The sequence below is a fragment of the Choloepus didactylus genome, chromosome 7, assembly GCF_015220235.1.
Source record: "Choloepus didactylus isolate mChoDid1 chromosome 7, mChoDid1.pri, whole genome shotgun sequence".
Classification (NCBI taxonomy): Eukaryota; Metazoa; Chordata; class Mammalia; order Pilosa; family Megalonychidae; genus Choloepus; species Choloepus didactylus.
In genome coordinates this window covers 149,995,020-150,010,017 of record NC_051313.1, presented here as the reverse complement: position 1 = coordinate 150,010,017, position 14,998 = coordinate 149,995,020, and the positions used below count along the sequence as shown (strand labels likewise).

Sequence of the window (14,998 nt, the reverse complement as noted above, 5' to 3'; positions counted from 1 at the left end):
AAAGAAAAACAAGATTGTTATACATTTAAGATGTTAAATTTAAGCCCCAAGGTAAACACAAAGAAAGTATAAGAGAATATGACCACAGAGAGGAAAAGTAGAGTAGGGGTTCCGAGACATGGGGGAAGGGGCAATGGGGAGTTAAGAAATGAGTGTAGGGTTTCTGTTTGGGATGAAGGGAAACTTCTAGAAATGGATGGTGGGAAGCTGATAGCATTGCAACATTCTAAATGTGAGTAATCCCACTAATAGAATGCTAGGGAGGAGTTGGAATGGGAAGAGTTAGGCTGTATATGTTTCCATAATTGAAAAAAAAAAAGTCTAAATAGTTGACAATTAAATGCCAAGGATGATCCTGGATGGGATCTGAGGATGGAGGAGAGGAGGCTCAAAGGGACACAGATGGGACTTAAGAAAAAAAAGGAAATATAGAATGTAAGCTTTGTATCAATGTTGAATTTCTTGAACTTCTTAGCTGCGCTTAAAGGGATCACATACAAGAATGTTCTTGTCCATGGGAAAGGTATATGTGAATTACATTTTTTGTTTAAAGATGTGTGCAGCTTGCTCTCATATATTCAGAGGACAGAGCAATAGATGATAGGGAGGGAGGGAGGGAGGGAGAGAAAGAAAGAAATGGTGGTGTGACAGGATGTTAAAGGTGGTGGATCAGGGTATCGGGGGGGGAGGGGTATGCTGGAGTTCTATGTATGGGGTTTGTACTGTTTTTGCAACTGTTCCTGTAAGTTTGAATTTATTTCAAAATAAAATATATTAAAAAAAAAATTAACCTGAATTCAACATCTAGTAAAGCCAAATCATACTATACCCCAACATACACAAACCTCTGATCTGTGCATGTTACATCAAATTTTCCCTTTAGTATGTTTTTCAAAGTGTGATCCAAGAGCCACCTGCATTAAAATCCCCCAGGATGTTTGTTTATAATGTCAGTCCCTGGGACCCACCCCCAAAGATTTTGTTTCAGTAGGTCTGAGATAGAGCCCAGGATTTTGTGTTTTTGTTTTTTCCCCTCATTCTTAGGTGCAGTAAAGTTTGTCAGTTATGTACAGGTTCCCTTTCTCAACAGTTATTGAGTTAAACTTTAGCCTTTTGCGTTTCTGCTAATTAAGGATAAGACTTCCAAAAACATAGACCCTTCACTTAGGAAAAAATTCCATTAACATGAGATTTCGTCTGTGAACAGTGACCTTTTTCTATTTTTCTATTTTTCCTTTGGCATTTTAGAACCATTAGGTCTCGTGTGGACCACACTCCCCTTTGTCTAGTTTATGGATGGATGAGTAGAAAAATGGGGGAAGAAAAAAAAAAAGGCACCCAGTGTTCTTTTTTGCTTTAATTGCTCTTTTTCACTTTAATTTTTATTGTTATTGTTCTTGTGTGTGTGGTGGTGAAAATGTCAAAGATTAATTTTGGTGATGGATGCACAATTGTATGATGGTACTGTAAACAACTGAATTACACTTTGTTTTGTCTGACTGCATGGTATGTGAAAATATCTCAACAAAATGAATAAAAAAAAATTAGGTCTCAGTGGAAGAGAGCTTTTCATACTTAGACCTGTAGCTGGGCCCCAAAGAGAACTGATTTCATTTCTTATGTCATACATGAGAAAGGGCCTGGGAAATGAAAGTTTCAAAGGATTCATAAGAGGATCTAGAGGACCATTCATATTAATTTAACAGAATAGCAACTTCTTTAGCTTTTAAAGGCCAAGCAAATGCCTAAAGGATGGGTCAAAATGATAGACAAAGGAGATTTTTGGAGATGGAGAGGGAGGGGGGAGAAAAAGTTACCAGAAAGAATAGGACTAAAAAATTATGTAGAAGTAAATGCAATTCTGAGTACTGCATAATAGAACACAATGAAAGAATAACTATAGCAGTAGTAAGTCAATTATACCATTTATTGATGGAATTATAGTGGAAAACAGTAACAAAAGAACAATCTTTTGAATATAATGGCTTAGTTTGTTAAGAAAAACATATCTTTGTAACATACAAAAGACTGCCAAATATGCCATAGAAGCCCTAGACTTTATATAGACACATCTCCACAGTGATCTTCTTGAGCTCTACTCCATGTCATATCAAGCAATTGTTACATGTGTGTGTGCATTGAATACTCATATCTTGGAATGATGAGCCATATTTTAGTTGGGCTTCCTGGAAGAGGTTTGCTCATGATGAGATGTATGAAAGAAGAGGGCTATTTTTGGTCAATGGGTAAGCATTTATCCTTCAATATAAATGAAGGTGATAAACAGTTCAGCTTCTGAATATAGAATGGTCTGTTCAATACTACGTTTTTTTGGTGAAGTTTCTTTCTGGTCCTTGGTGGCTTAATTTCTTCCCTCTGATTTTCGGGAAAAGACAAAGGTACAGGTGAAATTGATATTGGAGACCTTGGTGGCAGGCATCTCGCTGAGACTATTTTAACCAGTGATTGTGTTGTTTGGGCAGCAGGAGGCTTGCTGGAGAGTTCTTGGCATGGGTTTAAAATGGAGCTTTTGGGATTTTTAAAGTCGTCGTAAGTTACAATCAATTGTTTTGTGGTGGATGAGCTTTTTAGAGATGGTGGCCTAGTTTTCCATTTATATTTTCCAGCATTGCTCCAATTCCATTTTGAAGCATTCTGTTCAATCTTATAAGAACCGGAATGGTTTTTTCTTTTTTCTCGACTTTTATCAAAACATGAAGGCTGAACATTCAAAGCATCAGAAAGTTTCGGCTGCCTCACTTTGGGAACAGCTTTGGAGGAGGAGGGTCTTTCAGTAACTGCTGGAGTAAAGAGGTTGGTTTGTGGTCTTGACCTCTCTTTTTGTATAGTCATGTGTTGAATTCTTTCCATTTCCAGTAAACGAGTTATCAAGTGTTCAACAGAGCTTTCTGGGGGCTCCACCATCGCTTTCCAACTTTCAGATTTTGAGAGGGCTAATTTGTGCAGGTCTAGAGTATTGAAAGGTGGAGGGAGAAAATCGGGATATGGAAATACTTCACTTGGTTCCTCTGTGAAAGAGTCTTCAAAGTCTTCTATGGTTTCTGGCTTTAAGTTCAGGTCCATCTTTTTGAAATAGCTGAGTAAAGCATCATTTGTTTTTTCACTTTCTGATAAATCGCTTTCATCTGTTAAATTTTCTTCCGCACTGCTGTTTCCGTATTTCCCATTCCAACTGGGAGCAGAAAAGGTTTCGCCGTTTTCGCCGTGGCTGTTTTCTGTTGTTGAGCACGATTTGATGTGAGGCTCGTTTCTGTCTTTAAAGAAGTCTCCATCAGGGTGGGGCGAGCAAAGACCTGGCAGCAACTGCTGCTGCTGTCCAGGGTGAGAACCAACTTGCTTATCAGCTGCAGTGCTTGTCAGTGAGTGGTTCAGAGTGAAGAGCCTTATGGCATTATTAGTTACATTAAAGCCAGTTTCCACTGAAGATTTTTTGAAATCCCTTAAAAAAAAAAAAAATGAATGAATGGTTTGTTGACCGGAAATCAAAATGCTATTGAAATGATATGGATAAGTAACCATTATTAAAGACTGGTAGATATTATAGTTCCCAATGGCACATGTGTATCCATCTAGCTGTAACAGAAATATGTGCATCTCCAAATATGCTCTGATTACAAACATTTTATATATAAATTTTTAAAAACATAAAATATTAACTGGGCATCCCCTTCATTATACCTACAAATAGTTAAAATCAGGCAGAAAATACAGAGTTCCCCTATACCACCCTATCATTAACACCTGGCATTGATGTGATGTATTTGTTACAATTCATGAAAGAACATTTTAATAATGGTACCAACTAACTACAGTCATTGTTTACAATAGGAGTCACTGTGTTGTACAGTCTTACTTAAAAATTTTATTCTAGTAACATATGCAACCTAAAATTTCCCCTTTTTAACTACTTTCACAGATATAATTCAGTGCTGTTAATTATGTTTGCAATGTTGTGCTACTGTCACCACCATTCATTACCAAAACTTTACGATCAACCCACATAGAAACTCTGAACAATTTAATTATTAACTCCTCATTCGCTATCCCCATCCCGTCTGCCCTTGACTTTTAAGTTTAAGGTGAACTTTACTATGGGCCTTTCTTACTAGGAAATAGCTACTCTCAAAAACCACCCTATCCCCAAGGGTCCATCGACTGATGAGTGGAAGGCGAACTATGGTATATACATATGATGGAATATTGTGCAGCTGCCAGAAAGAATGAAGACATGATGCATGCCATGACATGAATGAACCTTGAGGACATCATGTTGACCAAACAATATTGTATGGTCTCAGTAATATGAACTAACTATAATGAGCAAACTCTGAGAGTTAAATTCAAGAGCATGGGTTATCAGGAGATAGAAAGAGTGCAGAGATTGGGCAATCAATGCTTAAGGAGTACAGAATGTTCAACAAAGTTGATTGTAAAGGTTCAGAAATGGGTAACACAATACTGTGTGATGGTAACCCAATATTTTAAGAGTAATTAACAAAGGTGAGTGTGAATATGGTTGAAAGAGGAAGATTAGGGTTGCATGTCACCAGAAGGCAAGCTAGAGGATAAAATCTGGGACTGCATAACTTAGCACAACCTAGAGTGGACAATGACGGTGGATAACTGTACAAATATAAGAAAGTTTTTACATGAGCTAGAACAAATGTATGTCACTATTACAAAGTGTTAATAATGGGGTGGTGTATGGGGAAAATGCAATTAATGCAAACTAGGGTCTAAAGTTAACAGTAACATTGTAATATTCTTTCATTCATAGTAACAAAGGCACTATACCAAGGCTAAATGTCCTTCTTTTCAGAAGAAATGTGAATGTTCTTATATAGATTCTGGTGGTGAATGCATAACCATGATTATATCATTGATTGTACACTTAGGATTTTTTTATGGTGTGTGACTAAAACTGTTTTTTTTTCAAAGGATATTAGGGGATTTAATAAATAGTTTCAATGGGCCCAGGCAGTTGAAGGCCAGATTGTAGAGTTCCAAAAATTAAGCAGAAAATGAAGAAGTTATGTCTCAATCATTTCCTTAGGAAATGAGCCGTGTTACTGATGAGGATTTGTCTTTTAGGTGAGACAGGGCATTTTAATTAGAGAAGGGGCAGCAGATTCCTTTTACAGAATGGACTAGTTGACTTCATCGGTTTAACTAAAGGTTCGTCCTCCAACTTCAGTCTGTCTGCCCGATGTGCCTCCGTCCCTCATCACTCAGATTGGGCTTGGCTGCGGTGCACAAGTAAACAAGGCCCAAAGGGTTTTCGGTCCAGCCTGGGCAAGAATAGTTTTGTTTTGTTTTGTTTTTAAAGGACTCTATCTGATAACACTTCCGATTTTCTTTAGAATACTGATTTATTATTTGTTTGCTTTTCTTTTTAATCTGTAAAATAAAGTAAGACATTCAAAAAGAAAAAAAAAAAACCACCCTATTGTCAAAACTGAATTTAAAAAAGAGAGGAACAGAACTCAGGATTTCCATTTAAATAATACCCTTTATGTAAAAGTGACATAGAGCAGGTGTTCAATAAAATGTTATTTTCCAGATAATAGTAAGTTGCACTTTAAAGACACATCCTCAGTGATTCTAATGCACATTAAAATTTAAGAATTATTATTCCAACCCAGGTAAGGGGTGAGGGGTGACAGTGTGTAGTGGTTACAAGCAAAATGGGGATGACAATAATAGCACCTATCTTATAGGATTGTTGGGAGGGTTAAATGAGTTGACATACGTAAGTAATTAAAACAGTTACTGGCACATAGGATACTGCTTTCCTATCATGGTTCTTTTTCTCTTCCATGAGAAGCCCAAACTCACCATTTCAACCCTCCTTGTAAGGGCCCGTAAACCGGCCACAGCTCTTCTACTGATTATTTCTGTGTTGTCAGCAGGCCACTTTCTATTTCAGGGTGGCTTTCCATTATTTCCACTATTCCCACACAGTGCTTTCCTCTTCTGGTTGTTTTCTGTCTTTGTGTTTCAAGTCATTAACTCATCTGGATTTGAATTTATTTCACTCATTTAGGGCTTTACAAAAAGAAATATTCTCTTACCTGTTCTCCAGGGTACTTTCTTGATTAAGAGGATAACTCCATAGCTGAAATATCCCCTGTTTGCTATTCTGATAATATAAAAACCATGGACAATATTTTAGTAACTGTAGGGTGCATTTTTTTAAAAAGAATACTTTAAGAGTATGATAAATAAAATCCCACCTGGGTTCTTTCTTGGGCATGCTCTGACAAATTAAGTTCTAGCATCAGTTGCTCTACTGGAATTTCCAAGTGGCTCTATAAAGCAGCAGAAGACTTCTAAACACAATATATCTTGGTACCCCATTCTTGTTCTAAGAATGTATAATTCTTGTTCTAACCAAGGGATACACAGTTCTGACCAGGGAATATATAGGAAATACGAATACATGGGAAAGTTTTATGATAGTCACTTTTATACATACAGAAATTATTTATATTTTACTGATTTCAGCAGGGATTAATCTGTTATTAATACCAACTAAACAGTGCTAATGAGCCTTAAATATTCAGATTGCCTTTATTTTACTGATAGTTAAACATTTTATATTTTGATCAAAAGGAATAAATGAAAAGATTAATTTTCTCACTACTTCATAACAAAGTATTGACCATTTCGACTGCTTCAAGACATCTTCAAGGTGAGCCCCTTTGGCAATAGCTAGAAAACCCTACATTCACTACAATGTTAACTTCCATTTATAGTACTGTAATATTGGAAAAAACAATATAATAAACAAGATATTAATTTAATGACCAATTTGCAGCCTTATACAATAGTAAAGATTTGAACTTGTTTGAAGAACTCTAAAGAGACAAAATTTAAAGTTTAACTTTGAAGAGGGGAATTTTTTTAAAGAACATACATGCAAATTCAAAACTATCTGTTTTGTGAACTATTTAAAACCAAACATGTATCCTTACCTTGTTAATTTTCCCTGTAAGAATGTGCATGAAAAAAATGACAATTAATAGTTACACAAAACTAGTTTTATCCAAAACAAACTCCCTATAATATGAGCAATTATTCCAGTATAAATATACACATCTAGGATTTCTTACCACCTGCTGCACTGTCCCTTCCAGGTAAGAGGTTTTTATTTTCAGGAGCAGGTACTTCTGAATCCAAATTCCAGTGAGGTAAGTTCTAAAACAATATTTGTTTTAGAATAAACTTAACAGTCAAGCAAACAGAAAAAGCTCAAGTATATAACTTTATGCATCCTTTGGGTAAAGTACAACAAAAGCTACAAATCTCCTGCTCCACCCTCTCCCTCCTATAACGAGATGGGTAGCATCTCTGGCAGCTTCTCTTATTAAGACTATTATCAACCTGATAACACCTATTAGTCGGGAAACGAAAAGGCTTTTTACAATATTTGTGGTTTCATTCCCATCTTTTTAAAAATAGTGACACATAGGTTTTCATAATTGATGATTAAACAAATAAAACCGTCCTTTTCAGTGGCACATTCACCAAATGCTCTCCGAGTTCCAGATGTGAAAGCCCATAAAATCTTTCTATCAACCAAAGGAAATCCTCCCATCAGATTCAACACTGACCTGCCCATGACTTGCTCGGGACTCCAGAAATTTTGAGACCCTCAGAAAATATTCAAAAGAAAGCAAAAAAAAAAAAAAGATTAAAAAGGGAAACATACTAATATCTCCTGAGTGTTTATGTTCCAGACATTGTGCAGAGTGGTATGGAAAAAAATGAGGGTGGGTTGTATGTAGTTGAGGTTTTTGAAATGATTCTGGCAAACTGAAAGTGCAGAGGTGGTTATCCCTTTTTTTAAGGATAAACACAGCTGTTCTCTCTCTCAAATGAGAAAACTATTTGTAAATTAAGCTTTAAAGCAATATACAAATGAAATGTTAGGTTTTCTTGGGTGTTACCCTCACACCAAGGAGGAACAGGGAGAAATAAGCTTAAATACAGACTGAACATTTAATTTATCCACAGGGAAGTTCTCCTGACAAGAAAGAGAGTTGAACATTGGAAAGGAATAGCTAGGAAGGATATAGATTATCTTCTCTGGAGGTTTTTGAAAAATAAAATTAATTCTCTGTTCTCTGGGATAATATGTATGAGGTCTAGTCTCTATGTGAGAAGCGTTTTTAAAACTACTATTTGAAAATAAAGTACTAGGATTCTGATTACTGTCAGGAGGAGCAGGGTGAGTCCAGTCATCTGTATTTTAAAAACCTCCCCAACAGATTCTCAAAGTCCTTGCAGCTGTGTAAGCCTGGTACAGTATTGCAGAAAATAACACGTGAGAGGAATATTATTCTATTAAAATGATAAAGGGAAATTGATGTAAACTGTGCCATGGAGGTCATACAATAAAATTAACGTAGCCAAACTTGTCAACTTATGGGAAGGCTGGTCAACAGAAAAGGACGTGAGCTAGGATGCAAGGGCTGGGACTTGGTTATACGTTTTGATATCCCATCTGACTTACCAATGTTTTTCACAATGTATGTGTGAGAAAATTAAAAAGTAAGCCCAGCCTGATTGAACAAGGCAGCTTCTTTAAGGAAATCCAGCTGCAGTTAGAAATGTTTTCAGTTTTGAAGGAAAGCTGATAACTTTTCCTTCGATAAAACAAAAGATTTTCCATTTGATATTCCAAATGTACCAAGAGGAAAACCAAGTACAAACTGCTCACAAAGAGAAAGCAGCAAGGGATCTTAGCACTGAGATTCAATGGGAGTTAGGTCTTAGCAATGGGAGCTAACTAGACAAAACATCCAAGATCAATAGCATCCGCCATACCTCATGAGAGATGTTTGGCACAGGTAGAGTGGTGCCACAGTTCCCACCAATTCTTCTTCCCATTTTGTAGCTGCTCCTCTGTTTCCTTAAAATCCTATACAGGTTGTAGGACAGGCACATTTATGGTAAGGTACAACACTTATACAAAAGTAAAGCATGAGCTTTGAGAGGAAGAAAACCCTAGGAAGCAGGAGAGAGGGACTGGAGTGTGGGTGTGTGTAAAAAGATGAAATCAACCAGAAACGAGAGGGTAGGCCAAATAAAGGACATAGACAACAGCAAATTGGAAGAGCCAACTGACAGAAGATTTGAAAGACTCAGGAAATTAGGTCAGAGATGAAAAAGGACATACCATCAGATAGGAGGATGAAATAGAAATTGGAAAAAAAAATATGGTGAGTTATCTGAACTTATGAAATGGGACCATGAGTTTTGCTTTTAATCCTATAAAACAGGTGCTCCTTTTGCAAGCACTATGTGTGGTGATTTCAGAAACAAGAAAAGGCCCACCAGACCAAGCAGCAGATTCCACACCAGACTGTCACGGTGTCTCAAATGTCCAGTACCGTTTAAAGTATAGAGAACTCTGAGGTAACAACAAAAAAGGAATCACTGGATTAAGGCATGACTATTGGGAAAGAAAAACAAATTAAAGTCACCACAGTATGCAGTTTACATTTGCTCATCGTTTATAATTTATTGTCTCCTAGGGCGAAAGGTGTAGCCTGCAGTTCAGGCAAGTTTTGAATCGACAAGTATTGATCGACCTGCTGTATGCCAAGCCCTGGGATGGAAAAACGAAGTTGGGAGGCGGTTGCTGAGCAGGTGGTGCTGCCCCGGGACACCAGGTGTGTGCCATGGAGGAGAGGAGGCCACTACACCTGGAGGAGGGCCCGGAGACAAGGACGCCTCGTGACTGGGGATCCCGGGAAAGGAGTTTTAGGGGCAGAACAGCGGGAGCGGGTGCTCCAAGGGAGATGCAGGTGGGAGGCTCGCAGCCCCCTCTGGGGTCATGGCCGCCCCCAGTGGGCGCAACAGAGCAGAGGGCGGCCGCGAAGGGCTCGGGGAGCCTCTTACCCCGCGGCGCCCTCTCCGACGGCGCTGCCGCCCCAAAGTCCGGGCGCCTCCGCGTACTGGGCCGGCGGCTTGAGGGGCGCCCCCTCCGACTCAGCCTTCCTGGAGCGGGAGGAGAAGGAGCGCAGAGGCGGCGGCCGGCGGGGAGCTCGGGCGCCGGGGCCGAGATGGGGGTCCAGGCCCGGCCTAGGGACGTCAACCTGGGCTGCGGCTGCGGCTCCGCGGGCGACCCCAGCGGCCGGGTCTCCCGGCAGCTACGATCGGGCAGGGGCGCCTGTGGCGGCCCCGCGTTCCAGCAGGCCCCCGGGACGGAGGACGACACCGGGAGACAGCGCCCGGCCTCACGGCCTGCCCCTGCGCGCTGCCGGGCTCTGTCGGGGGCGGTCCGGCCCACTGGGCCATCGCCGTGGAGGGCCCTGCGCCCCTGGCGGCCCGAGCCTGCCCAAGCCCGCCTGGGCGCCCGCGCGCACCCGGGAGGCCACGCTACCCAGAGCCAAGCCAGCACCTCTGTGGTGGTTTACCGTAAGCCAAAAAGAGGTGCATGCATGCATCTATGGAAAGCTCTTACAGACATTTCATATATTAGATAATACCGGGAGAAGACAAGTATTCCTGCTCAGAGCAAGTTCCAGATCAGTCGTTGGTCTTACAAATGGAAGAACAGAAGTTGAGTGTTTACCCTGTCTAGCCTACATTTACATTGTGGGAGACCAATTTTGGGTGCCTGAAAGCAAATTTCTTACAACTTCATGAAATAAGCCTGAAAGGGGAAAATACACACACACACACACACACACACACACACACACACACACACGTATATCTGTGTGTGTGTGTATATATATATATTTTATATATATATTTATATATGTATATATAAACACACATACACATGCAATATCTTTTATGTTCTATATTATGTTATGTTATATATTGTTATATAACATCATACTATATATTTCCTCATCTGTAATAGTTTGACAGAGAAAAATTATTAAAACCAATTATATAAGTAAATGAATAATAAAAGTGCCCATTATATTCTTTATAATAAAAGCATGACATCTCAGGAGATTTTTGTGATCCTTTGCTGATGATACTGTTGGATTCTGTCCAGTTAAACACCCAGATCTAGAGGCACGCTGGAAAAGGTTTCATTAAGCATCTGAAGGCACTGCTTCCTACCATCTGGGTGGAGGGGAGCCCACACCCCTTTGAGAATCTGCCCAGAAAAATGCACATGCATATCCAATGCTGGATGCATTTTCAAGGGTATCTCTGATCTTTGATCCCCCTTGGTCTCTGCCGCCCACAGGTGACTGTCTCCTTCCTTTGCATTTCCATTTTCTCCTCAGAAGGGTCTTCCCTGACTATACTTCAAAGCAGCCCTTCTCATCCTATTTCATAACACCCTATTTTTATCTGTGTATTTCTTTGTACTAATCACAATCCTGGTTATCTGTTTACTTGTTCACTTTGCTTTTTCTTGTCTGTCTTTCCTCAGTAAACCATAAAACTCCATGGGGGCAGAGTGCCTCTCCTATCTAATTCATTACTGCATTTGCATCTCCAAAAACTGCTGGACACACAGCAGGGGCACAGTAAATATAGGTAATTGAGTAAGGTTGGAGAAGGTTCACATTCACTCTAGCTCCCTGAAGGTCTCTCCAGGTGCCCTCCTCCTTCAGGCCTTTTTCCATACTGCTACTCTGAAACACAGACCTATTCAAATGGCCTCCAAATGCCTAAATAAAGTCCAGTTTCTGTAGCCAGGTTTTTAAGTGCCTCATCACCTTTTAGCCACACCTCCCATCCCATGCCTACTACTTGTAAGACACATCAGACATTTTGCTATTTTCTAAACACTCTCTCTTCCAGGCCTAATATCATTTGTACTTTTCTTACAATAACTCCCACCCTCCCCTCTTTTATCTGCCTAGTTAAATTGTATTCAGGTAGCTCTTGCTCACCGGAAGAATAAATTGCTGCTTCCTCAAAGATCCCTATTGCAGGTTCTATTTTAATGATTTGCTTACAAGTCCTTACTCACTGTTATAATAATTCATTTACAATAGCTCACTCCTCTCCTCCCCTCCCCTCTTTTCTTGGAGTTACTGTCTTGATAATGTTGGAGTAGAGTTTGAAGTTCAGATAACTCTACATTTTTCCAGTTAACATTTTTTTAAATTAATTGTATTTACAAATGCTCCATATCCACCTGTCTAGCACATAGTAGGCATGCAATGAATGTTTGAATAACTGCAATAATAATTTTTGTTCAACTGTGTGGTGTGGTTTCTATACATCAGGCCTAGCACTGTGCTTTTTGTGTGGGTAATATGCCTAACAAACCAACAAAGTAGGTGCTACTAATTATTCCCATTTTATAAATGAGGAACCTGAGCCTTAGCAATTAGTAACTTTTTCCAACTTAACATCACTTCAAACAATTGTAAATTTGGGTAAGTATTGTGGTTGATATATTCCCAGCCAATGCTTTCTACAACTATATCTGCCCGAGATACAAGACAGAAATTACATGTGTATACGTGTGTGTGTGTTTATCATCTTTGCTCTATGTTTATGTTTCTGCTTTTCCCTTTAGTTTCAGAACCTGAACTGATTCCCGACCCTTGAGAGTCACTCTGAGATTTGTTATCCATAAATGTATCTAAGATGCACTTTTTTTCTTAGACAGAGTATATTCTTAAAAACCTTCCTTTGCTGTCATCCCCACTTGACTTTCCTTACTTTCTCTGGAGACTTTAAAATGCTTTGATATCAGCGTCAAAATCATGGCTACCCGCCCCCCACCACAGCTCAGTCGCTTACTGAATTGATAATGTTTATAGTATCACAAGTCTGAAATTATAGTGGCAGAGCTCCCAGTCTAAGTTGTGATGAGACAAGGCTAAGAGATAGAACTAAATGTGAAACGTCGTGGTGGTATGAAATATACAGAAAACAACTAAGAAAAAGTCACCCCCTCCAAATCCTGAGGTCTGGTTTGGCTCTAGTGCAATCCTGGGAGTGAAAATACATTAGGATTAGTTGGATGGTGTGCTGTTTTCTTAGGAGCTCAGGTTCAGTTCTAACATCAATGCCTGGCCCCAGAGAATATACCTGACTTCTTGGCTAATCCAAGGCTACTCCAAGATTCAGAGTTTTTAATGGGAGCTTCAGGCTTGCCTTATATTAAGCCTGCCCCTCTTTAGCTAATACAAAATGAAATTATTTTTCATGAATGAAGTAGAGTTAGGTAATGCTGTCCCACGTAGATGCTATCTGTCTCATTGCATTTAACAAGTTCTTATATTGATTACAACAGTGGTGGCCTATAGTGTGGGAAATCTTGGCACCAGTCATTTAGTAGGTCTATGAGGTAAGCATGTCTTACTTTCCATCTCACTACCTCCTACTATGACAAAAGTGATGGGCTATTGATTACCACATAACTACTTTGGAAAGCACTTTGATATAAATTCTTGCTCATTGTCCAGAGTTATGCAAAGCAATGTCAGTAGAAACATTTCTTAGTGTCTGTAAGAAAGGAATAAGTTTCGTTTTCACATAGAGACAGCATGGAATAAGGGAAATGGAGGCAAAACCAGTTTAAACAAGCCCCAGACAAAGAGAAGAGAGAATCTGCCTGATGTAAAGAGACATGAGGTAGTATCAGAGGCAGGAACTCACAGCAAAAAAATAAAAATTTGGGGGGGCATTGGCTAATCAGTTCAAAATCTCAATAATGAGCTAGTTGGCTCTCTGGGATTGGCTGTACAAATTAAAATCTCAAAAGATGAATTACTTAGTGTTCTCGGATAGGCTGTAACCTCTGTAGTACCCAGTCAATGGGGAAACAGGGGAGGGACTTGCGAATTAGGAGTAGGAGATTTAAACATCGCCATTCTCTTCCTCTGGCGCGCCAGCCTCCCGCGTGTTTGGCTGGACGCCCCATCTTGCAAGATCGTAAATAAATTCTTTTCTCCTCCAGAACCGAGAGAGCGTTTATTCCCTTACAGGTACCACTTTATTTCCGACAACTTGGGGGCTCATCCGGGATCCAAAGCTTCGGAGGGGGACCCCCGAGGTGGACAAAGGGAAGGCGCGCCCCGCTGATTGAGCGGTCTCGGACTCCGCCACTGGGGGCCCATCTCCGGCAGCTAAAGGGCCCGAGACCAGATGCTTGGATCTGCCGGTTGTGGATGAGAAAAGGGGGAAATGAAAAGACCTGCCTCTGGTTAACCAGGCAACTCCGTGCACGGACCAAGGTAAGGAAAGAAATATTATATTACCTTGGTGGTTAAAGCATTCTGAGAGTCTGGGGCTGATCCTGAGGGAAAGATGCCCAAACAAGACTCAGAATGGGGACATTCTGATGAGCCTAGAGCTGATCCTAAGGGAAAGATGCTCAGGCAAGACTCAGAATGGGGAATAGAGGCAGTCAGCCGGCCGGGAATAAAGGGAAGGGGGTACCTTTAGGGTCCCCGGGGAACATTCCTCTAAATAATCCATTGGGAAACATGTTAAAACATTGGGCTAAAAGTAATTGGACCAAGGGAAAGGGTAAAAGAAAATGATCAAATATTATTGTTATGTTTAGACAAAAAAAAAAAAAAAAAAAGGCATTTTGCTGCCAAATATATTCTGGCCAAAATATAAGGCAGATAAGAGTTGGCTTTGTGCTGACCTCGTGTGTCATGTTAATAAAAATAAACCTTTTTCCAAGGCAGAATTGAACTGTGCCATGTGGTGGCTGCAGGGAAAAAAGAAACTAAAACCTGGGATAAGCATTCCCCCACCTTATGGTTTCCCCTCCCCCACTGGGGCGGGAACCATTAAAGCCTGGGGTTTTAGTGGAAGCAGTCTATGCCCCCAGGCAATTGGAGAGCCAGTTAATGCTGACTGCTCCAGTAATTACAACCCACCAAAAGTTAAAAAAAAAAAAAAAAAAAATGGAGAGATTTCCAAAAGTTTCTGTTTCTAAAGGCTCTTAAAGAAAGGAAGGTAAGAATCATTAATAAAAAGCCTAGCAAGGCTAGCTGAATAACAATTAACTTGATTCTTAAAATCT

The 14,998-nt window shown here is 39.9% G+C and overlaps 1 protein-coding gene across 4 annotated transcripts; it reads right to left on the bottom strand.

The window, feature by feature from the left end:
- Positions 1-1,908: 1,908 nt before the first annotated feature.
- FAM217A (family with sequence similarity 217 member A) lies at positions 1,909-10,302 on the bottom strand. 4 transcript variants are annotated; one of them, XM_037843491.1, is made up of 7 exons: positions 9,928-10,302; positions 8,851-8,944; positions 7,134-7,218; positions 6,996-7,009; positions 6,255-6,329; positions 6,093-6,160; positions 1,909-3,460 (listed from the first exon to the last, which is right to left on the bottom strand). In XM_037843491.1, exons 2-7 carry the CDS (start codon positions 8,911-8,913, stop codon positions 2,230-2,232), a joined length of 1,536 nt encoding a protein of 511 aa, XP_037699419.1. In that variant the 5' UTR covers positions 8,914-8,944; positions 9,928-10,302; the 3' UTR covers positions 1,909-2,229. The 4 variants fall into 4 exon arrangements, with proteins under 4 accessions (XP_037699419.1, XP_037699421.1, XP_037699418.1 ...); XM_037843493.1 differs by lacking the exon at positions 6,996-7,009; XM_037843490.1 differs by lacking the exon at positions 9,928-10,302 and having other exon boundaries at positions 8,851-9,914.
- Between the last annotated feature and the right edge of the window lie 4,696 nt (positions 10,303-14,998).

What these genes read in the sequence shown, in the direction of transcription:
- FAM217A (XM_037843490.1), bottom strand. Translation starts at nt 8,970, where the DNA reads ATGTGCCTGTCCTACAACCTGTATAGGATTTTAAGGAAACAGAGGAGC. An exon ending in TGCCAAACATCTCTCATGAG is followed by an intron (nt 7,219 to 8,850) that starts GTATGGCGGATG and finishes ATATTGTTTTAG; the next exon opens with AACTTACCTCACTGGAATTT. An exon ending in GAAAGTACCCTGGAGAACAG is followed by an intron (nt 3,461 to 6,092) that starts GTAAGAGAATAT and finishes TTTTTTTTTAAG; the next exon opens with GGATTTCAAAAAATCTTCAG.